Source organism: Passer domesticus, chromosome 5 (assembly GCF_036417665.1).
Source record: "Passer domesticus isolate bPasDom1 chromosome 5, bPasDom1.hap1, whole genome shotgun sequence".
NCBI lineage: Eukaryota > Metazoa > Chordata > Aves > Passeriformes > Passeridae > Passer > Passer domesticus.
Window position 1 is genome coordinate 34,637,331 of NC_087478.1, and position 25,328 is coordinate 34,662,658.

Below are 25,328 nucleotides of genomic sequence, written 5' to 3' on the forward strand. Positions count from 1 at the left end.
ATGCACTGTACTTACTTTAAACAGTTTTTGAAGCTTTAAAGAAGAAATTTGCATTGGAATACCCATAAAGAACTGGTTACAGCTGTGGATTTTATTCCATCTAGCCAGAGGAGGTTCAGCACCTTTGAAGGTGTTAAACAAAACCACCCTTGCTTGTTTTAGCACTATTTGAAATGCAGACAGGGGGAAAAAAAAAAACCAAACCAATGTTTACTAAAAGAGAGAGAACAAAACTGGTTTGAGGAGTAAAAGATATTGAGAAGTAGCAAAATACTATCTCAAAAAAGCAATCCAAGTTGGCCTCTTACAGAAATACAGAAATAAATGTAATGTGCCTTCCATCAAGTAAAGTCATGAGATAAGGAGAGGGTTCCTCCACTGATATAATTGTTACTGGTTAATTTAAACCAGTAGATTTTTAATGCTTGCACCAAGAAAGAATCCCTCAGTTCTCCTTTGTTTTTCTTCAGCCTCATCTGCATCTCTCGTTTGCATTGTCAGATGCCAGTAGAGTGTGAGGCTTTGATCTTTCACATACTTAATAATTTAAGCAAGTCCTTAGTCCTTTAGAATTTGTTTTACATTTGAACTAGCATCTGATTTATATTTTTCCAGCTTTGAAAAGGGACCAGGAGCCACTTGTAAACACTGTTTCATTCAGGCTGTTTTATAGCATGTCTTTTAGGAGGAAAAGATCATGTCCTCAGTGTGAAGGAGAACTTGGTTCAAAGTCTTCTGTGTGAATTTCACATACTTCCAGTGCAGATGATATGATGACTTGGTGTCCTGGCTTACTAGGTTCACTACAGAAGTGCAATGCTTCGCTGCATAATATTACTAAGATCTTTAAGAATCCTTCTGTAGTGCACATTGAATTAGCTGTGTACTCTGTGTGGATAGGAGTCAAAACAAAAAAACTTCCTAAATTCAGGGACTATTAAATTCTCATTCCATACTAGGCATTCTTTTGTGCCTTTCATTATACTGAAGATCTAGCAATTTATTCTCTTTCTTCTAGTAGACATTACAATACTTGTTTTGTGCAAGTTATTCTTATATTTTAGAAAAGAAAAGCATGTATGCTCAGTCATGGTCTACATCAAACATCACTGATGCAGCAAAATCTTTAATTGCATTTCTACTTTTAAGAGGAATGATCAGAAATTGTTTTTTCTGTAAATAATAATGAAGCAGGATGGTTTGGGAAAATTATTATTCTAACAGAGAAAAGTCATAATAGAAACATTGTAAAATGAGACCTGTATTATCTTAATGTAAATTATTCATCGGTTATCAAGTTTTGATGAGGTTTGTGAAACTAACTTTGTTATGATTCTTTAATATAACTTTAATATAACTTTAATGTTTAAATCTGTGATGCAGAGAATGGAATTCTACTCAGGGAAACCATTCTGATTTCTGTATAATTGGAAAAGTTTATGTATTCAATGGGCTATCGTACTGGGAGCAGATATCTATCTCCATGACTTCATAATGTCGTGGTATAACATGGGGCACAAACAAGATTGTACTTGGACAAATAGTGCTATTTCAGGAGAAGAACGTGCTACATCTGTTTTGGTGTCTTTCTTCTTGCCGGGGGCTGATTGGGAAGGTTCTCGGCTTCTGTGCCTGATAGATGCCATTGATTGAACTGAGTTTCTGTCTGCTTTATGTTCACTTTATTCAAACTTCTTTTTATTACTTCTTTTATTTCAGTTTTGCTGCTGTTTTTCCTCCAACATCTTTGATACTCATGTGGTCATTCATTTCTCCATGTCACTGCATTTTGTGTGTGTAGTTTGCTCTCAAATACTTCTGCACCATGTAAAGCTGTTTCGTAGCTGTTATATAGAATTGTTAAGGTCATCACCCTGCAATTCGTGAAAAGTAAAATATGTGGAGAAAAAGTAGATATACTTCTTTGCCTGCAATTCTTCTGGCTCTTGAGTACTTTAACAGTTATTTCATTTGGCCATGACAAGAGTTCTCTGTTTAGACAGAGTAGTATTCTAAGTAAAACATGGACACTAACAGAAAAATATTTTACGGGAAGTAAATTAGTAAAAGTGTACAAAATACTGTTATTGAAAACATATTTAAAATCAGACTTTAGCATGAAATACTCCCTTTTGAACTAAGATTGTAAATTGTAGTGGATTTGTGGAGGCCTGATTGATTGTTTTTCTATTCTGCTAATTTAAATTTGAGGTAGTATTCAAACTGTTTGACAAAGTCTTAAAGAATGACGGACTACTAAACTTGGAAAGATAATCTGCTAAACCCCAGGGAGCACAGAGATTGTGGTGTCTCAATCCTTAGAAATACTCAAAACCTCTCTGGATACAGTCTTAGTCATCCTGGGTCTTGATGGCCCTCCTTGAGCAGGGGAGTTGGACCAGATAGCCTCTGGAGGTTCTTTCCACTCCCAACCATTGTGTGAATCTGTTAGAGGACTGCCCTGTTAAAGGTACTTCAAAAATACAGCTTTATGTTTTCTGTCATCCTGTTTCTGAATTGGCTGTAGGATTACAGGGAGATCTCTTTATCTCAGTTCTCGTTACCTTTTCAGACTTCTATGATGTCTGTAAACAGGATTTCTCAGTAATGGTTGCAGTAGTTGCTGATTAAAAACCCCCTACATCTGGCACAAATTTGGTCATATATTCCATTTTTCCAAGGAATCTAAGTATCTCTTCTGTTGACTAGACATGATGATAATGCTGTTGTTGTACTCTGCCTGCACATCTCAATGCACTAACAGCTCTCTGTACTTCCAATACTACAGTTCCAATGTATGTCTGTTATGCTTTTTTTGGTGTGTGTGTTTGGTTTTAGCTTGGCCTTTTCCTAATCTTTCCAAAGTTGTTGAATGCCTCCTTTCTCTTCCTATTTTTTCCCTAGGAAATGTTAGTCTCTGAAACTTGATACCCTGTCTGCACCATCATAAGATGAATGCATAACCTTTTCAAATGGCATCTGCCTGAATTTTGCACATTAACACAGGAATGCCTGATATCAATGGCCTCTCAAATTACTTCCTTTTGTAGGCAGTAAAATAGTTCCAATTTTAAACAGATTCTTCCTTGTGCAAGAGCAAGGGAAGATGTAGCTACATAAGTTTTCTTATTTGTTATATTCTGTAGTTGCCTTACTCTGCTGTAACTTTGAGAACAGTGAGGCTGCAGTGAGGTTCAGTTGCTGCAAGCCTACTGTTATCCCATAGTAGTTTGTTACTACTACTGTCCCCAGTGTGTTTGGATTATTGGTCTCAGTCAGCAATGAGCTGTGTACCTTGCATTTATTTAGATTGTTGGATAATGCAAGTAAGGATTGGTACAGAATGTAAACTCTGGTGGAGGTCACATTAGACACTAAAAAATGTAAATGAATTACTAAAGTGAGAGGAAAATGTTGTTATCCCCCACTGAAGTAAGAAGCTGCTTACCAGCCAGTTTAGCAGGGAAGATGTTTTTTAGTCTAATAAACAGATATTTGCATATCTAAGGAAGTGAACAAGCACTATTACGAAAAATGGACAGACTGTGTCTCAAAAATGGAGGCAACAGAAGGAGTCAGGATGAAAGATGTAAATCTGTTCAGATCCCAGAAACATTTCAAAGCCTGTTGTGATTTAACTGATGAAGGATTATGAAGATCTCAGAGGGAATGGAGGAGTGTTCCTGAAAGTAATCAGTGAGACGTTCATCTATTGCAGATGAATTCTCAGACCAGAATTTGTGAATAATTTTCTGATGATAGGGAAAATGTGAAACATAAGGTGTGCACAAGGACCTGAGCTGTGATTACTTCCTTGTCAGTACCAGCTCAGTACGGGTGTAGGTATGGATCAGTGTAACTACATTAAACGTGGATTTTGTCTGTTTGGTAGTTACTTCAGTAAACATTCAGCAATGTTGTCAGTTTTGAAAGTTATTGATAAAATATATGACTGATTTTCCCCTGAATTTGGCTTAAATTTGATTTAATGCCTTGAACGAACAAGGCATACTTAATATAAAAATATAGCGACGCCATACCCTAGGGCATTTGTGTATTACAAAAGTGAAAAGAAAATACTAATAGGAGTGAGTGTTGCTGTCATCTTCCCCCTTGTCACTATAGTCACTCGCTTGGTGGAATGGAGGGCTGTAATCCATCACCTTTTCAGAATTCCTTCCCCCACTCTGACAAGGACTGTTGCTTGTCCAGACTGTCACTGTGTGTGCAGCTCCACATGTTCTCTGAGCTCTGGATGATTTTCTATCTTGCATTTATTTCTGGTGGGATATTGGATTATCAATCTTACTGTCTGTGTTAGAGATTTGACTGATCTCTGTAAACTTTGTTCTGGTCTAGATGCCTCCTGTTGTTTGCCAGGGTCTGCTTTTCTTTCTTTTTTCTGAGGAAGTCAGGAGTCTCTTCCTGAAATACTTGTCTCAGGTCTGTCCCTATCTCTTTTGTTGTCAGCTCTGGTTAACTCCTTGCCAGACTTAAGTGGTACAGTTCATTTGGTACTGGTCACCAGCCTCTCTTTAGTGTGTTGCTATTCTTTTGTAACTTCAAATAACAAATATGTCTTTCTAGGGACTTTTATTTATACAGTTTGCAGTATTCCTTTTTTGTGACAGATTTTCATGTTTTTTGTTCTACTGAGTTAATTGAAACTATTAAACACTTGCAGTATGTCTGGAACCACAACTGTCAGAAATAAGGCTACTTTCTAATTGCTGTCTTTATTGTTGCTAGTATCAGTTGCTTCCAGGCGCAGAACGAAGGAACATTTTAATCTCGTCCCATTGTTTTTCATGCTCAGAAAGATTTTCAGCTGTGCTGAAGGTTTCAGCTATTCTGCTTTTCCATCTTGCTAATTTCTTTGATTTCTTTCAATTACTTCCCCCCTCCCCCTCAGATAACAATATGGGGTTAAGTCTGGGCCCAGATGCATAAGAAAAGACCCTCTTTATTTGGAGACATGTTACTGCCTGCCTCTGCATAACAGGGTGAGTACAGGGTGGAGCCCACCACTCAGCTCTCCAGCAGCAGGAAAGTGAAGCTTCTTGGTGCTTCAGATCTTGGTGCTGCATTTTACTGTGGGAAATAGAGGGTAACTGTGCAGAGGCATGATTTTTTTCTGTCGCAGTCTTGCATACCTCCTTTTGAATTGTGATTTCTTCACCTGTCGTGAGTAGCTGCACACCACATGGTTGGCAGGCTGTGCCCATGCTGATAGGTAACAGAGTGAAGTAGTAAATTCACTTAGTTAAATCTCTCTAGGAAATCTAAACCCATCAAGAAGTTCACCTTGGAATTCTGTATTCTGATCCATCAGGATGTAATTTGAGCCTCTTGTAAATACAGATTCTGTGACAAGACTTATTTTATATCGTTGCATGTACGAGTGAGAAGAAGAGAGTGGACTTGCATGAGGACAGAGTCCTCTGTTATTTGTGTTTCTTTAAAATTCAAGATGATGGGGTTTTATTGTGATATGTCATAGAAAGATACTAATTATTTTATTAAAATAATTTAATAAACAAAGTGATGAATGGATTACTATTTTTAGTGTTGAGATAGTAAAGTTTTATCCTGATCTACTATATCAAAAGGATTTGCATAAGAATGTAAGATAAACTCTATTCTAGGACTTAGCATACACAGCAAGATCTAAAAACAGTATCTCAGGAGCTATCCAGCACAGTCCATTTGCATTTCTTCATCCTACTCTGGAACAGAATATAAGTAGATACAGTCCTCACAAAAACATTACCTTCAGATGTAGTGCATATGATTAGGTACATTGTATTTTTATCTCCAGGTGAAATATAAGTTACTACTAATGCTAAATAACTGCCTCTCTTTGCAAAATTCCTATTTCTACTTTCCCTGTTAAACTGTGCTCATCACCTGTGAATGTGATCTCACTTAAAAGCAAACATAAAAGAGGTAAATCTTGGTATATAGAGTGTTGACTTATGCAGACGTTCACCTCTTTATTACTGTAGTGCAAATCAGTTTAATGTGTTCCAGATGAAAAAAAAAATCTCATTACTACTCTTAAGTAGAATGGAGTTCTGGAGTTTTCTGTGTCCCTGCACCTTGATTTTGCAGCAAAGAGAAGGAATATGGCAGTGGCACTTGATCATTTTCTTTGCAGCAGCATTCATACTGATAGTGCTTGGTAATCAGTGTCATGTTGTTTTCAACCATAGAATCCTCATGCTCTATTAACTCTGGTGGTAGGAAAATGGCTGTTGGCAATTTTCCATCATGTCAGTGCTCTTAGTATTTACGTTAGAAACAGTATTTATGAAGGCAACAAAAGTATTTCTTGTTTTTCCCTCTCTCCGGATATTTCAGTGTTGAGAGTGGGAATGTATTTTCTCTGTTCATCTGTTGCTTATATACAATATAATTTCTTGTTTATATGTTTATTGTACAGGATGCATATACAGTACTGCCCCTGTTACCTGGAGTAACAGAAACCTGAGCTCATTTCAGCCTGTGTCCTGGTTTGAGCCATACAGCTCCCTGTTCAAATTCCCACATAAGGCTGAAACTGAGAAAAAAAAGTTTATAAAGAAACTTTGTGAAAGATTTCTTTCCTTGTTTAATACTGAGCAGAAATTCATAATGATCTGTCCAGATATTATTTTAAAAGAAAGGCATTGCTCCTGTGCAGATCGATACAACCTAGATGATGCACAATTCATCCTCAATGGGCGATTGCATTCATTTTTCATTTTAACTTTGAATCGTTTGATATACTTTGAAATAACAAAGCAATGATCTATGGGCCAGAGGTATCAAAACTGAAAGAAATTTAATGATATGCATGTCAAATAAAATCAACAGATTTCTATTTTATTTTCTTAAACTATAAACTAGCTATCACCCAGTGTCAAGGCTCAGCTGCTTGAAAACATATCAGTTTTTCATTCTGATTTTCTGCATATTCTCTCTCCTTACCCTCCCCAGCTTTCTCTCCCACATTTTTTTCCCTCTTGGATCCTTTAATATTCACATTGCATTAAACATCTGCTATATGTATCAAATACTCTGAGAATTCATCCATTGTTTATGCCAGTTAATGTTAAGTAATACTTTATACAGCATTAAGAAGCAATAAAAAACCCCAGCAATAAACTGCTGTGTGGTAGTGATTTCTCCTCAGGGTCCTCAAGCCATTTGATTTGACCAGAACAGTGAACAGTTTTAGACCTTTGCCTTAACTCTGCGGGCCAGCGTCCGTGTGGGCTGCTAAGTGTCAAGCTTACAGAAGGGTGGTGGTGTAGCCCTGGAGACAAAAACTGATGGGTGCCAGAATAAGTATTTGGCTGAAGAGAAACACTGATCAAAGGTTTCCTGTGGCGGTGTCATCCAGGTTATTTGTGGCTTCTGTGTGCTTGAATACTTCACATGTACTGAGATGAGACACAACAATACTGTTAAGTTTAAAGACAGCTAATTTAGTGCATTAAGGTCCGAACTGCCAGAAGTGAAATACTGAATTGATTTAGTTTTCAAGAAACATGCACTTATTATTTTCTGAAAATAGGGTGTTTCAAAGTCTCTCAAGGTAAACATGGGCTTGAGAGGGCTTTTACCAACCCTGGAATGTTTGGGTTTTTTGGTGTGTCATCCCATTGTGTCGTTTCCCTGCCTGCCTCCTCCCTCCTCCACATATCATTCTAAGGGGATGAAAATGTGTAATGAAGTCACTTGGTTTTCCAGAACAAACTTTTTTGACATACACTAATCAAATAGTGCAGAAAAAAAGGAAATCACAGCTAATTTAGGTATTTTATAAGTACTATTATCAGTAGAAAATTTGAGTATTTCTTACAATAACTGTTTGACTTCATGTTTTTTAATGAGATCTGTCACTTTTTGTATTTGGCTTGTTCCTTAAATCTGTATAAATCATGAAATGGTATTGTGCTACAGAAAGGCATCTTCCGCTTAGTAAAACAAATTACTTTGATTAAGGAATCTGAGTGGTAGAAATATACACCCTTCTGGTAAACAGTTTTTTTTTTTTTTCCTATTGGTACAGTAGCATTCATTTAGGAAATTGCACAAGGCCTTTAGAGAGATTTAATAAAGCTATTGATTGCATTATGCAGTACTAGGGAAGGGTGAAAAACATACTTATGGCATGACTTAAATAAACTGATACTAGTCCATGCTTCCTCTTAACTTGTTGAATTTGTTGTCAAAAAAGTGGAAATCCTGGGAGCAACATACCTGTGCCAATATCCTGAAGAAATGAATGAAAATAACATTGTGGGAGACACAGATGCATTCAAATTATTTTTGTAGTGTCATTTTTTGTAATAAAAGTAGGGATTATAAGGAAAAAACATGGAGTTCATGGAGTGAACAGTTTATCCCTGCATGCCTTCTGGGTTTATTAAGGAAAATGTATGTGTAAAGATGCTTGACAGAAAATTCTTGTGTCTCTGTTCTCGTTTACAACTTGCAGTGTTTCAGGGTTCTCTGATATTTACTTGGGAGACTTCTCCTGTATGCTAAGAGAAAAAGTGCAGAAATAATTCATACATCTATTTTTTTTCCCCTTAGTGCTTTTTAACTTCCACCATGAGTATTAGAAATATAATACTGTCATATGTTCTGGAATATCTAGCCCTTGGTTACATCACAACCAGCAGCTCAAACAAATAAGATTGCAGTGCATAATGTTGGTAAATGTGGATGTCTGTTGGTGTTTATTCACACACTCATATTTGTATGTATAGTGAGGATGTGTGCATGTGTGCAATGTCCTTGTCCATCTTCAAACGGAGATGGTTAAATGTAGTAGAATCACCGTGATGAAGAAGATGCTTTGATGTTCGCAAGAGAGTAGGATGGTAAAGGGGGGGGGGGAAGGCCCCATAAATTCATGACACTGCATAAGAGCAGTGAGAGCTGGATCTTTTTGCATTTAACCCTTTTCTGTTCTAACCGTGCTGTCATTTAAAGTGGGAGTGATGTTCCCAGTTTGTACTTTGGGGAATATAATGCTTTTTAACAGAACCTAGAAGATGCCACACTGAGTGGCAAAGATTGAAAAACAGTATCATTTGTGAAAATTGCACAGACAATAAGTTCATAGATAAAAAACCCCCATCAAATGTGTATTTTCTTTGTGGCCAACTTAAGTGTGAAATTGCTAATTTCTATTTTGCTGTATGATGATAACTTGCTGATAATGTCAGAGGATTATATTTGATGTAAGCTCACATAGTTATGATGGCTTAATTAAATGTTTGGCAATAAAACAAGCTGTTGAGCTATGTACAATTTTTGTAACTTAATTTATTTTTCTGAAAGTCACACAGAAATAGATTTAAAAAAATCTATTAAATCTATTAATCTAATCCAAATGCTGTCTGTCCTATTAAAATAATTATACCAGTGTAGCATGTTAGTGTGAAGCTCCAACACATTTTTGCCTCGTGATTTTATTTTAGAGGTATAATTTTTACTTGTTGGTCATGAATTTAGTCTCTGTGAAGGCCAGGAGGTAGAAACCCTTTATTATTCCAGCACTACATGGGACTCTGCACTGCTGTATCAGGAAATCTCAAGTAACAGTTTTATGACGCATGAGGATATTATTCTCTGCAAGCAATAACACACATTTCTATTTCCCCAGCAATATCCACATAATCAAACATTCACAAGTGCTTTACAAAGAATTTAATTAAATAGTGTGCAGAGTGACTGGATGCAGCATGTATACAAGCTGTTAGATATTCAGTAGTTCCCATTTTGCAGTTAGTGCGGAACACTTTTGTGCAGTAATATGTGTGAATGATATTTCCATCAAAATGTGCATTCTCACTCCTCCCTTTGTACCTTACTCCTTAAAAATGACACTAAAACCTTAACAGATGTCACCTCCAGAATCACAGGATACCTTGCTCAGGGCTCTAATGGTGTGATAAACAGGAAAATACAAATTCTCATGTTGAGACTTGAACATCACATGTTGTTCCTCTGAAATCAAGCATTTATTACTCCCCAGAGAAAGATACAGATTATTGTGTCTTTTACCACAAAACTAGACGTGTTTGGAATTTTAAAGGTAGTAGTAATTTTTGATGCTATCAAAGAACAGCCACTGAAAAATTAACGTTGAGACTTGGATATTCAGAATTTAGATGTAGACAATAAGAAGCAAAAAATTTCGTGATGATGAATATTTTCAGAGACCATTCTGTCAGTCGGTGGAGATTAAGAAAGTCTCTTTGGCATTAAAGTGTAGTGTATCAGTCCCTGTGCAAAGAAATGGTAGTGTGCTCATATTCACTCAACATTATTGGTGTGCTCATGTCACCTGCAGGGATTACCATTCTGGAAACTGACAGGGTTATCTAATATGTTTTGTTTTCTCTCTTCAGAAAAGCCCTTTCAGCAGTAGCCGGTGCGTGAAAGGACTTTTCAGGCTTGCAGAGAAATGGGGATGTGTTGGATGAAAGTGATTTAAAATATCCCTCTGCGGCTGTCTTCCTGCAAGGCAGTTATCTGTCCATCAGATTGGAAGGTTTTGTTGGTGTGTCAGTGCTGTAAAGTATCAGTCCCAACCAGAAAAGCAATAACAATGACACAAATAGTGAAAGACAGTCTGTAATTAGCCTATAAATGTGTTTAGTGTGAGACCTCACCATTGTTTCCCAGTTCCACAAGAGTTATTCCAGTTTATTACTGGATGACACTGACAAAATCTATCCATTTTGGCTGGAAAGAAAGACCAAAAACTACAAATGAACCCAAAGGAGAATAAAGAGATGAAAGGACCAGTGAAAAATAGGGACCTGGTTTTACTTTTTTGCTTGTTCTCTTCTGTTTTGGAAGGGAAGTGCTGGAAACTTAATTGGGGTAAATAAGAACAGTATTCATCTTCTGAAGACACCTTTGGAGGAAAGTTTAATTGGTGTAAGAAAAGTTATGGCTTTCTTTACAGAGTTGAGAAGCGGAGAGATGCCTGTTTAATGTTAATGAAAACTTGCTATTAATTTCAGTGATTCCACCTGGTAATGTTTGTGTCTTTTTTTTTTTCTTTTCCCATCCCTATTCCTTCTTTGTATAGCAGACAGGAGCTTTTCATTTTGCATGTAATTTATAAAAAATTGCAGTTATTCTAAAAAAATAATACAGTTCAAACTTCAACTGAAGAAGAAAAGGAGAGCGTGTAGTTCTGAATTTACTCACATGCCTAATCTTGAACACCATGTTTTTGATTTTTCCTTATTTTCTTTAATTAGGTGTTCTAGTGTTCGTTTTTCTATAAAATATTTTTTCTTTAGCATTTGAAGGGTGTCTCTGTGATTTGGATGTTTTCTGCATGTATTTGGAAGTAGCTGCTAGACTGGCCTTGAATTCATTAGGAGGCTGATATTTTTACGTTTCTTGAAGCAGGCCCTTTTTAGGAATGCCAGAATATACCCAAATTCTCCTTTCGCAGTATTTCAGTGGCAAGTTCCTTTGAATCTCGGAGCAGGGTTTCTGCAGTCTGTTTGTTCTCCAAGCCAATTCTAGCACATGCATCAGCAAGCCAAAACAGACAAACCTAGTGTCAGTGCTGTAATACAATTTATAGTATTGTTTAGAATAATTAGGTCAGAATTTCTCTTTTTCATGTTAGCAAGTCATCCAGTGAAGGACCACCTAGACAGACTGGTGATAACTGCCAATGAACTATCCTTGAAAGCAGAAGTACTAGAGGCAAATGAGAGAGGAGTGTGGCAGCCAGGCTAATTAATTGAGAAGTCAGGCTAATTAGTTTGACTGGAGGGAGCACCATGGTGATGTCACACTGGAGGTTCCAAAATGCTGTCTGATTTGTACACAGGTTGTACTGGGCTTCATATAGACAAACAACTGTTTTTGGGCTCTTTCAGAAGTTTTTTCCTTGAAGCAGAATTGTGTGTTGGTTCGTTTATGAACCTATATTAAACCTATGGAAATTTACTGTAATTTTAGATTTCTTTCCAGACTGGTAGTCAATTTAGTGCCTTTTCAATCTTCTGCAGTAAGATTTTTTTAAGACATGTATTGTCATATTGAGTTGTTCAACCTTATGCCACTGGGAGAGATTCCTTGGTGCTTTTTTTTAACTTGATGAAGGACGATCCCATCTTACTCCTAATATTTTCTCACTTAATAAATACAAAACTGAAGTAAAGTTTCTTAAGTTGCGTATGGTTCCATTGTTCCAGCTGGCAGGGCTTAGAGGTGGCTGTCAGCAGTCTTGCTCCCAGAGGATGCATGCTAGCAACAGTGCACCCTGGAAGATGCCTTGTTCAGTAAGAACTGGGGATTCTGAACAGTTTGCCATTTTTCTTGATGTTATGAAACAATATTTCTTCAGAGCAACCCTAAATGTCAGTCATTACATACAGTTTGATGTGTAAGATGTTCATAAAGGAGTTGCTTTAATGAAAAGATTAAAAAAAAAACAACTTGTAGAGAGTATGTGTTACTGTGCTGATATGGTATAGTAAACATTTGAAGCAGTATCAAACACAGAAATAAATCAACAAGGTGTTGTAAATAAGCTGGATTCTATACAGAAAGCTTCATTAGAAATACTAAGTACTGTATTACATCAATAACGTTATAATTTGTGAACAGATAGTGGCATAAGATAAAAAGGAATATTTTATTAATGTTTCCTAAGAAATATTACTAGAGAGCTCTTTTTTTCCCCATGTATGTTATTTAAAATGTTTTTAGTGATGATTTATGCTCCCTCTTGCAATAGCTCTTCAGCATAGTAGCTCTCACAAGGAATTAACATACATCTTTTCTATTTCTAGATCTGTTGGCTGTGCCTAAGCATCCATATGCTGCTATGGAAAACTGGGGACTGAGTGTTTTCGTGGAGCAAAGGATACTGCTAGATCCAAGCATTTCTTCTATTTTATACCTGCTGGATGTCACCATGGTCATTGTACATGAGCTATGTCATCAGGTATTAAAGGTGTTCACGTATTAGATCTCAATGTCAGAAACCATGCGTTCCTTTTCAGAACTGAAAATGAATTTGTATTGTATATATGGATGGTTGTGATTTCTATTGTAGCTGGAATCCATGTAACAAGGAGGTCTGTAAGACACATCCCTCCACTACCACAACTGTGAAGACTCAAAATGGGTATAGAAGAGAACATTTATAGCAATGAACAGCTTCCCTATCTTCTGTAGCAATATATTCTGTGTGTGTTTGTCTGTCAGTGTATTTGTTACTGGTATGTAGAATAAACTTGTTGATAGCAGATTCATGCTAAGTTTCATGTTCGTGTCAAAAAATGTTTTGGCTGAAGTCAGTTTGGTAGTTGTCTTTATTTTCTGTCATATATACACATCCACTTTATTTTTCTTCTCAGTTTTTTTCTCAGTTTTGTATTGACCCTCTCTGTTGACCAATGATGGATAAGCAAGTCTTTATGTGTGCAGAAACTATTTTGTCAATAAGAAAACCTAAAATAATAAACTCATATTACAATTTATTTTACGTTTTTCCCATCTTCTTATCTCAAGCTAAACACATTATAAGTGTTAGTAATATTGAATTGAATGCAAATGTTATTGAAGAAATTTGCTACAGGGGCAGGAAAGGTTTTCTTACACTCATAAGAGGCATAATCATAGCCTTCAGGTTAAAATGAATGAAATCGTACTGTGTAATCACCATGGCATGCATCTGTGAATTTACACAGTATTCTTTAAAGGCAATGCAAATTCTTAACACTTTCTGCAAATAAAAAGTACCATGTAAAAGGAATCCATTGAAATGGCATTTTGGGAGATGAACCTGAAAATAATGTTTGGTTCATGTTTGTATTTCACATTAAAATGGTTGATGAATATGAAGTCCTCAACTAAAAGATGAAATTTTTATTGAAAGGTACTGCTGGTTTGATCTTGATGTTGTCATCTGATTTTGCTCTAAGCTCTTCACTGTGCAGTGCAATAGAGTAGTACACAGTTCAGCTAGAAAAATTACAGTGCCTTAGGAATCATGTGTGGAAAACATACATTAGGTCATCAAGTCCCAGCTCCTGTGAGTATTAGATTTTTCCACGTGATGTGTTTGTGGTGCTGGGTTCTCTGCTCCTGATTACAGGGTTATATGGCTTCCCTTAAACCTTTTGATTAAATCTGATAGTAAGTAACTTTCTCCAAGTGTTCAGCTTAAGTCTTGGTTTTTCTGAAGTTGTTTCATTTCTTCCAGTTATTCTTTGCACTGCTTTGATAATTTCCTCTGCTTCCAGAGCAATTTGTACTTCAGAGATGGGCAATTACATCAGTAACTGGCCAAGTTTGTTTATTTGGTGCTTATAGACAGTGAAGCCTTTTTACATTGTTCTGGGAATTTTAGTGGGCAAAAACTATAGCTGAATTTATTTTAAGGTAGAAATATGATCATAAAATGCATTTAAGTGACCTTAAAATTGCAGATGAGGTGGTTTACTTGATGTCCATGTTGGTATTACTTCCAGTGCTGTTTGCTTAATTAAAAGTAACTTCCTATGTTCCTGTTGCTGCTGTTTCTGTTTCAGTACCATGCAGATTAGGTATTTGCTCAGCTACTTCACTGGATAGCTAGACAAGATAGAAAAAATTGAAATTAAAGAAGCATTTTTTCTACTTTTTGGATGCAGAATTGTGTCACACAGAATATGGATTATTCACCTGCAAGTAAAGTTTAAAGGGAGAAACACTCAAAAAATATAACATAAAAACCACTGTCTAGCACCTCCATCACATTGCCTTTATTTAGCCCTTTTTTCTCTCTTTATCTTACCATACTCAGAAGCCCCTCGAGGAGCTCTAAACAATACTATCTTAGCTGAAAATATACTGAACCGAGACCAGGTTGGGTGCAGGATCTTTTGCCTCTGCTGTTTAATTGTTATTTATTCACTGCATTTTTCATTGTCTTTGGCTGTGCATCATATCACCTGTTAGCCTGTGTGACACATGAATATTCTTCCCCTTCACTCATTTTTACACGTAGAATAACAAAAATTAACCAAATTCTCTCTGGTGCAAGCAAAACTGGAATCCACATTTCCAGTTTTATTTTTTTTTTATTTATTGGGGTTTGTTTTTTTTAGGTTTCAGGGAAGGGGAAATGAAACTCTTCTAAAATATGTATGGATTTTTTTTGTTTGGTTTTTTTTTTAAAGAATTGTGTCATTGTTCAGTTTCCCTGACTTTGAAGCCATGACTTCCAGATTTATGGAACATATCTGAGCATGTAGTAAACTGATGTGTATGAGAGCCCTGTTACTTAGAGTAAAAAGCATTTTTTGGCTAATGTTTCCAAGATTAGAGAAATCAGATTTGTATTAAAAATCCAGATTGTTGTCTTCAGATTTGACTTTTTAAAAATTGTAATTACCAAACCTGCTGTGTATTAATGCTTGAACACAGTGCTCAGGACAGATAGAAAATGAGAGACAGCGCTGCAAAAGGAAAAATTCAGTGGTTGCTAAAATACAAGTAAAAAGTGTGTAAGAAAGGATTTCATGACCAGTTTCTTCACAGCTGAGTTTTCATGTTTCACCAGGTATTTTAGATACACGTTTTGGGAATGATGCATTAAAGTTACTTCAGTAGTTTTGGTTCAGTAATTTTGTAGGGTGTTGTTTTTTGATATTTCAGTTTGAGTGTTCTTTCAGAATATTTGTTTATTTGATTAAAAAAAAAATTGATCATATGAGTGTTTTGGCATAAAATCTTGTCCTCTAAGCTCCAAAACATGAGTTGGTCAAAACACATGTATTTCTATCAACTTAATTGGTTAGCTTGAAATAATTACCATAATTTATTAAAATAATTCTTTTAAGGTAGTAATTCTTTTAAGGTAGTAATTTGTGTATCATAGATCAGTTCCACCTATAGCCTTTGAAGAAAGTCATTTGAATTTATGCATCATGATTTTTTGTGATAGATTTCCCACCAGAGCACAAAACTTGGTGTGACAGATTGAGTTACAGAAGCATGAAAGCAGAAAGCAAATGAAAAACTTCTAAATCAACATTTTTTTAAATAACCTGTAAAAAACATATAGAAAAGAGTGTCCTTTCAGTGTATCTGTAAGTAAGTACTTTCTGCATATCAGGTTGAACATAATACCTGAGGCAGAAGAGAAATTTATGTGATCAATACATTTCAAAATGAAGTGATGGTCTTCACTCCAGGCAGATAGAGCCTACAGTCTAATACAAAAATAAATAAATAATTACTTAAATAAATTAAATGCTTTAATTACAGTTTTCCTTTGAGACATGTAACACCTAGGAAGATAATAGCACCTTTCTGCTGGAAAATTTGGCTTTCTTGCTTACAGCCTCTGGGTACTGCTCTCTCTCTGACACCCATAAATCTCTCTGATACTGTTCAAAAGTAGTTAAGCAAATTCCCTACATTGTCATATTGATATCCCATACTGGTTTAATGCCTTTAAAACATTTCTTCCTTTAGGTGTATAATTAAATGAATAATTTTAATTGTGCCATTAACAAATGAACCCAGAAAACTCACAAAGGAGTAGAAGAAATTCTCTTTTGTAGCACCATAAATTAATGTTATTAATTCAAATTATAAGATGAGGTATTACGAACTTTACAACCTCTGTTTTTTAAAAATATCTCTGTCTAGTCGTAGTTCAAAATGTACCACTGGTTTTGTATTTGTTCAGTAGTACTCCTGTGATTCAGGAAAAAAACTCTATGCTGTTATGTTTACTCATTAGAAATCATTTAAGCAACCTACTCTAGTATGAATTTAACTTCCATACTTCTTGGTCTGAAAGTTATATTCATTTTATTGTTTTAAATTCTGAAACTGCATAAGCTATATGAATATATTTCCAGCATTTCTTTGTTGTTTCAATTCTTAAGATCAGGATCTCTGTTTAGTGGCCTTGTAAGGAGTTAATTTATTGTAGAGACTTAATTTATGTTATTAATTTATGCATATATAATATATTATGCATACTGAGTATGCATTAAGTTTAGCTTCACATAGTATATGAATATGACTTCTAGCAACCTCATCTTTTCTCTCTAAATTCTTAAGGTGATCTTCAGTGACATTCATTGCCATGTTTTTCTTCATTGTTTTAATTTGAATTCTATTTGCTGAACCTTATGTGGCTGTCTGTTAATCTTCCAGCTAGTCTGGTCTTTGCTTGTCTGTTCTTTGAAGCTCTAATGTTCACATCACTACAGATCCACATTTCAGCATTGATCCTTCTGTGGTGTCATTCTCACTCCACAAAGACATGCACAGAAGTGACATCTTTCATTCAGGTCCTAGACAAAGCCTTCAAACAAGCCAGCTGTCATGAAATCAAACTGCTTGTGGGCCATCTCTGCTTTCACTCATTGCTCACTCTCATTACAGTTCAGCATCGGTTCCTCTGCTCTGACCTGTGTCTTTCCCTCTAGAATACGTGCTGCGCCCTCTCTGTATTTTTAGAGCTTGCTTACACATGAAAGCTCCAAATTATCTCTGTTGATTATAATGAATTTTTATAAATATTAAGAGAAAACTGGAAGATAATGTTACTTAAACAAAGTTTTGGTATTTTTTTGGCAGAAGAGATGCTACAGAGAGTATGAAATAGGTTTTCATAATACTGTTGATGTTTCTGTTCTTATCACTGGTGTGACATTATTCAGGTTACACATTACAAGCATTTAAATAATTTAAATAATCATTTAAACGAGGTCGTCCATCAGCAGATGAATATATGACATCTGGTTTCCTATGAATTCCGGTCCTCATCTGTCTTCCAATGATCATTCCAGCTCTGTGCAAAATCCCTCTGACACCTGCATGTTCTGTATTATGAGATTTGTGTCTGTTGAGGTATACTCTGTGAGCAGAGTATGTAATGGTTGTATTCTTGCCTTGCCCTCAGCTCAACCCTTCTCCACTTTTCAGCTGACGATCTTTATTTACTTGTGGAGTTTATGGAGTTTAGTTATCCTTGAGATTTCTGTCCTTGATAAATTAGATTGAAGTCAGTGAGGATGTTGAAGACTCATATGGAGGAAATGGGAAAGGCAGGCAGCTCAAGTAGGGTTCCTTTGACTATACACAGGTGGGCTGTGCTGTTTCAGATACCTCTGCTTTCGGTTGCTGTTTGTGAGGGCTGCACATGGCCTTTAGGTCATGTATGAAATTTCCTGGGCCTTTGTGGGTATCTCACATACCCTAGTATCTTCTCTAAATGGCATCAATGTCCTGCTTTTAAGCTTCTGAGTCCTACCCATAGAGAGCTGGCATTGTTGTGTAAAGCTGCTTTCTTTAAGAAACCTGCCAAGGAGAGGAGCATCAATAGTATTGTAGATCTTAGTGGGCAGAGAGTGGGGAGAAAGAAATGCTAAAATTTAGGTCTGGGGTGGAGAATGTGTTCCCATTCTCATATATATGTTTTTCGTTATTCACACTATGCATCATGAAATTTCCATGTAATGGATCAGATTACTTGAGTTAGAAGCCTTTTTCTGTCCGGTGTCTTTGTTATTCTGTTAAATCTAGGTGAGCATCACCTTCAGAGAACTAAAGTTGACACTGTGAATACTATCCTCAATGCTTCTTTTGCTTTGCTTCTTATTTTCTAATGTTTTACTTCATTAACTTGTGCATTCTGTAATATTGAATTAATTAGCAAAAATTAGGACAAATACAGTTAGTGAATTTCAGTGCGTGGTAAATACTACTGTTTTGTTAATACGAGTAGAGAATCTGTTTGTCTAGGTGAAATATATGCAAACATGGTTTCCTAAAGGTTGTTAAAGTTGTTGATGTGAACTTTTTGTTTTTCCAGTGGTTTGGTGACCTTGTGACTCCAGTTTGGTGGGAGGATGTGTGGTTGAAAGAAGGTTTTGCTCACTATTTTGAGTTTGTTGGGACAGACTACCTCTACCCAGGGTGGAACATGGTAAGTCAGTTCTATTTGGTTAATGTGGAGACTCCACAGAAAAGTTGCTCTGCTGTTAGACTCCTGCTTCTGTTGTAGACTGGGACTGCTGAAAAATACCAAATGATGCATGGAAGATTCAGATGTCGAATGAAGCAAAATCACTAGGTGTGAAATAATTTGACAGCATTGCAAAAGTGTAATCTGAAATTTATTGCAAAAGAAATAATGTCATGTCTATTGTAACTCGGCATTAAAATAGCTACTGTCTCTCTGCTTAGAAATGTTTTTGATTAAAGCAGTTATGATTTAACATGGACTATTTTTTAAAACATTGAGAACATTGAATTTTATCCACAAGATAAATTGGAAAGAAATGTTTGGCTAAAACATTCTATAAAACTGAGCATATTTTTTCTTACAGTTCTCCTCTCCCTAAATATATTCTTTTTATCTTCCTGGTATTGTTTGGATATGTAGAGTAAATGCTAAATTAACATGGGCTACATAGTTTGAGATTTTATGTTTTGGCATGGTTTCTAGCCATACACAGTGGAACATGCTTTTTCAACCAGTGTGCAAATACTGGAGCTCTCTGAAGGAACTAGGAATTCCATGCTGGGACATTATTTTGGAATCCTTCTGTTATTTCATATTGTACCTAGACAGATCCCAATTTATATCAATTGCTGTAGTCTAGCTATATTATATTTATAAGAAAAATAAGAGAGATGAGACCTTAGTACAAGAAAATCATGTATGAGACCATGTTGAAAGTTCCTATAGAGATTTTATTGTCCTTTGGAGGCATGCTTATGTGTGCTAACGGTTTGTGCTTATATATGTTTGACTATGTGGCAAAATATTTATTATAGATCATGATTGTCTGACAGAGATTTGTTGGGGCTTGGATGTTTTGCTTAAACCCTTAAAAACTAACGTCTGATTTTTTTTTCCATTTCTATGTGCTTTCTTGAGTATACTTATCCCGCTAACTTTTGGCGCCAGAAAATGAAGATGCTATAATTATGTGTTAAAGCTAATTTTTAAAAAATAGTCGTATACAGATTTTTTTTGAGTTAGTTGTACTTCTTGTGAAATTTGAATTCCTTGTAGTATTTTAATTTTTTATTTCAGGTGTCAATTTTGGTTTATAATTGCATTATGAAAAGGAAAACAAACCTTTATTTGAACTGACAACTGTCTTGCATAGGTAGGCTTTTTGGGTTTCCCTGGGTTTGACTATATTAAAACTCATTCTATTCATCTTTATAAAGAACGCAATCTGAATTACAATGTAATGATTCTAATTATGAATGCAATTCAATTTGGCAGGCCTTTGTGATTTTAACATAGTGAAGTGTCATGGATGACAACATTTATACATTGAATTTTATCTTCAAATCATCAGTCATTTGTTCTTCACGTAATCAGTCTAACAAATTCAGAATAACTATGCTTAAGAAGTCATTTGGAATATAGTATATTTGCTTGAAATTTCTGTGGAATGAATATAATGTTCACTGTTATGCAAATAGCATGCCCATCATGTGAAATCTTGGCATCTTTGCAGAATACAAGCAAGAATAGTGGATTGAACAGGGGATGGCAGTTAAACTGGGAAATCAGAAATGTGTTGCATAAGTTAGAATTAGCTACAGTAATATTGCTGTGCCTGAAAAAGTATTAATCTGTCAAGTTTTTCTTAAAAAAAAAGACATATATCGTTCATAAGGCTTTGGATATCTGTGGCCTTTGATATAAAAATGATCATATTGACATATTTAAATGATGACAAAATGAGATGAAACTCATAATGGCTTAAACATACTTCATTCTTTTGCAGACTACTAGAGTAGGAATCAATACTGTCTTGTTTCGGCATGTTGATTACATAGATTCTTGGAAGAGGAAGCAAAAGTTACTGAAATTTGGCTTGCTGAAAATTTTGTTATTTTTAAAAAGTGCATTTGCTGTTTAAACATATGATATGTCTAAAGGGTTTGTTGTCTTCAAGGCTGGTCAAAATTCTGTTCGGAGAAATGTATCTGTGGCTGAGTATAATAAAAATTTCCAACATTAAATCCCAAGAAACAAAACCAAGACATAATGTCTTGGATCTTGTGTGTAGTATGTCCATTCAATTTCCTGAAGGTTTTCAGTTTCACGGCAATTTCCTTAAACATATTGACTGACATTTGTAAACTTGAAAAACTTAAAGCGATCATGCATAAAAAGAGAAACTGTTTGAAGCAATTTACTGTTTTTCAGAAGAGAAGGATGAAGTACAAGTTGCAAAAAAAGAACTACAAACCTTATTTTCTGTCATGATGGCCAAACAGTGCAATATTCCAGTATTCTGTTTGGTGTTCTGTCAATAGTAATTCATACCTGTGAATTATAAATAAAAAAAAAAAAGTATAATGTATGTTACCACAGCTCTTTGTGTCAGGAAAATAGTGATAAAATAAAATCCTCTTTATTTCTAAATAATTGGAAAAGTTAGATAGCTAACTTCTTTCCGTTGTAGTTCTGAAATGTTAACCTTGAAGGTTTGCTCAAGATACCCATAGATTAAAATGTCAAAATCAGCTTATCTTTAGCTTACTAAAGATTTTGTCACATTCTTTTTTGGATAAATGTAGAAGCAGAAGACTTGGTAGTCCATTCCAGAAAAAGGACTTTTGTCTGGAAATGCGACTTGGATAATGGATACATCTAAACAAATGGGACCTATCCACAGCTTCCTCTCTAAGATTTTGATATTTATAGGCTACAGGCACGTATGCTTTCACCATTAAGGCTTATAAACCACTAAAGTTTTGATACTATGTGTTTGAAGATGCTTCTCTTCTAGCAGAGCTGAGCATTTTTCAGTGTCCATCTTATCTGGCATTCACAGCCTTGGTATGGCTGAACCTGAGACTCTTGAGAAGAACTGTCTGTTAGGCGTGTTCACACCAATATTTCTTAAAACAAAAACACCAAGTTCTGCACAAAACAGAAATCCATGATTTTTGTGTGAAACCCATTTCTTGGCTTTTCCTTCTTCACTAGCTTCTTTAGCTTTCTTAAATATTTCTTCCTCCTGCCATTTTAAATTTTTTTCAGTTTTTCTTTAATTGTCTTGTAGACTCTTTTACGGTAAGAAAGATGAATGGGTAACTGTGCCAACTGCCAAGGAACTGCAACACTTTATTATTGAGCATTCCAACATGTCTGGAATTTCTTGTGTTGTCCAGAAGGTGTTTACTGCCATAGTTCATCATGCTTGCATAACCTTAACGAGAAAGGAAATCCAGTGCTTATTGAACCCTTGCTATCCTTATGTCCTGGATCCTCTTGCTGAGGTCACTTGGTGTGTTCAGCCTGGAGGAGAGCAGAATGAGGGAGGATCTCTTTGCAATCTGCAACTTCCTCATGAGGGGAAGAAGAGGGGCAGGCACTGATCTGTGATGCCCAGTGACCTGAGGGAATGGCCTGAAGTTGTGTCAGGGGAGGTTGAGGTTAGCTATTAGGAAAAGGTCCTTCATATGGAGGGTGGTTGGGCACTGGAACAGGCTCTGAGGGAAGTGGTCACAGCATCAAGCCTGTCTGAGTTGAAGAAGTGTTTGGACAGTGCTCTTGGACACACAGTGTGACTCTTGGTGATAGCCCTGTCCAGAGCCAGGACTTGGACTCAATGACCCTTGTGGGTCCTTTCCATCTCAGATTATTCTGTGATTAAAATTTTGGGTGAATAAGAGAATGAAGAGGCATTCTGATGGAGGTGTTCGTTATTCATTGCAATTAATGGAAAATACATCAGAACTTTTCCAAGGAAGGGAATGAAATTTTGCTGGTTTTAAAACAGGAAGATGCTTTTTATGTGCTGAGATCCTTAATGGTTACCCCACTGTCTGAATATCCTTTTTCAAAACTAAGTTGCTTCAGATTAAAGCTAGAATTTCTCATTCCTTTCTTTTAGCTAAAAAAAGAAGTCCCTGCATGTTACTTTTTTGCCTTGCGAAGGAGAAGCTTATGTTTAATTTTGCAGGAAAGCTCTCTCTGCTATACAGTGATTAGACATTTTCCATGGAAGGGAATTCACCATTCTTCCCATTTCAGCCTCTTGCCTTGCCTATTCCCCAAATTAAGAGTTTTTTGAAATTCCTATTCTGAAATGCCTCAAATTCTTACTGCTAGATCTCATTCTTAAAGGTTTGGGAAGTTTAAACAGTTGTTTCTGTATTGTCAGGATGATTTTAAAAAGAAAGCTGTCTTTGCAAAGTGTTCTTCTGAGATCAGAGAATTTTGCTTGATCTTGTGTGCTCGGAATAGTCATCTGCATGTGAATTCCCTGGCTTAGAAAAAGATGAGATTTCTGTATTAGAGGCTTCCCATATGGTTGTCTCTCCATGCCATCAAAAAGCAAGAGCAGCTGGATGTGTGTTCTTGAGTGGTAAGATCTTATGACCAATACAAGGTAATCTCATCTCTGTAGAAGGGGCCCTTGCTGGTTTTAGAATCAGAGGAAATTACAGCAGAAAACTCCGTGCTGGTAATTTCCACTTGAGAGCTCTGTCTTTCCTCATCTAATGTGCCCACCTTCCTCCTTTCAGAGGCCTGTTTGCAGCTGTATATTCTGTCTTCCTCCTGTCTTGCTTCTCTCATATCCTGAAGTCCTTTTCATGTGGCTTTGTAAAGGAAGGAATTCAGCTGAGGCTTGCAGATCCGGGAATTTATTGGCTGATCTTTTCCCTCCATATTTTCTGGTAGAAGGAACCATCATGCTTGTCCTTGAATGTCTCTGGTATTGGGGTAGATTTTGAAGACTATGACAGCAGGAATTACTGGCATGTAATTTGCCCTTACATCCATCAAATGAGCATCAAATACTTTAGCAGTCAGTACCTGGCTTGGTGCTGAGAAAGCATTTCACAGAGCCCAGCTGCCTTCTCCCTTTTCTTTATTATATAAAAGTTAGCTTTGCTGACAACTTCACTGGCTGAGTCAAGGTGTAGCACACCAGCAATAGCTTTGAATCCTATGTCTTCTTGATCCATTAATGCATTGGGATAGGATTTCCTACTTTATTATTTGCTTACTACTTTTATAATTAAGGATGATCATATCTGCCAGATTTTTTTTTAAAAATGAACTTTTAAATTAATTTTTCTTATTAAATCGAAAATTTTGTACCTGTATAGAAGGGTATCTTTCCTCCTTCCTTAAGTGAGCTGTGCTTCCTTTATACTATTAGGTTCCACTGTCTGGACAATCCTGCTGTTACTACAGACAGTTGAAAGTAATTGGTTGCATATCAACGTATCTGTATCATAATAAGTAGGAAATAGATAAATGATCTTAGTTGCCCACCTTTCTCATTGACTTGGTTGGAATAATGAGTGAATTCAGCCACTAGACACATGCATATCTTTAATGTGCTTTGTCTTACATGCCTCCTAACGTGTTTGCCTCCATTAGTAAAAATTTCTAAGGCATTGTTTGACTCATAGAAAGCCCAGAAAATCATTACACATTTTGAAGTAGACTTAAGATATGGACCTTTTTGATTTATTTCATTATTATTTTGGCATTTCAGACCTGAGCTATAGTCTGCTTGATCCTTCTAACCCAACATAAATATCATGCTGGCTCAGCATTAAGGGAGAGAGATTCAGCCTCTCATTTTTTAAAACTACTTTCATCTTTTCTTTTTTTGGTTAAAGGCTCCCCATGCTGGTGTAAAGTAAGCCTTTAATTAATACCACATGGAGTGTTTTTCCTCCAGTAACTGCTTGGTGAAGTCAATCCTTGTATGAATTTTTGTTTTTACTTGACTATGGGGGAAGCTTTCAGTGTAAAATTAACTAGAATCTCATGTATAATTGAGTTTGGCAGGAAAAAAGAGATTGTAAAGGTAAGGTGCAAGATCTTCCTATTCCTAATTACTAGCCCTTTTTAAGTATACCAGGTAAGAAAACCTTATAATAAATTTTGCTTATAACTAAGAAAAGAATTTCCATTTCCATGTTTTCTTCCTAAAGAGAGGCTTGCATTTTTTTAATGCTCTGGCAAAGTAGATTAATATAGGGAATTCTTTACTTTAAGTAGTTAACTCTTAACAGTTAGAAATCAGATGTAAGTCATTATCAACATTTAGATGAAACATTTATTCAAGACATTAAGTATGGGTTTGGAGAATGTCAGTTTCTTTTCTAGCTTCGTGTCATTTTCTGCTCATCTTGAGACAGCAGTTTAAGTGACATTATGATGGGAGCTTTGGAGTAATGTGGGTTCAAACCTTCTGAGTTCAGGGTTTAGATGAAGCTTTAGTTTCAGAAAAAAACCTTCACTCAGCTGTCTGAATTTCACATAATTTTGAATCAGTAGA

The 25,328-nt window shown here is 36.0% G+C and overlaps 1 protein-coding gene across 1 annotated transcript in view; it reads left to right on the forward strand.

Annotated features, from left to right (window-relative positions):
- Window positions 1-25,328, forward strand: part of TRHDE (thyrotropin releasing hormone degrading enzyme) — a 200,991-nt gene that overhangs the window by 65,642 nt on the left and 110,021 nt on the right. Inside the window, exons 4-5 of the mRNA XM_064419515.1 lie at window positions 12,828-12,982; window positions 18,860-18,973. Coding sequence (XP_064275585.1) covers window positions 12,828-12,982; window positions 18,860-18,973 — 269 coding nt within the window. The remainder of the gene's footprint in view (window positions 1-12,827; window positions 12,983-18,859; window positions 18,974-25,328) is intronic.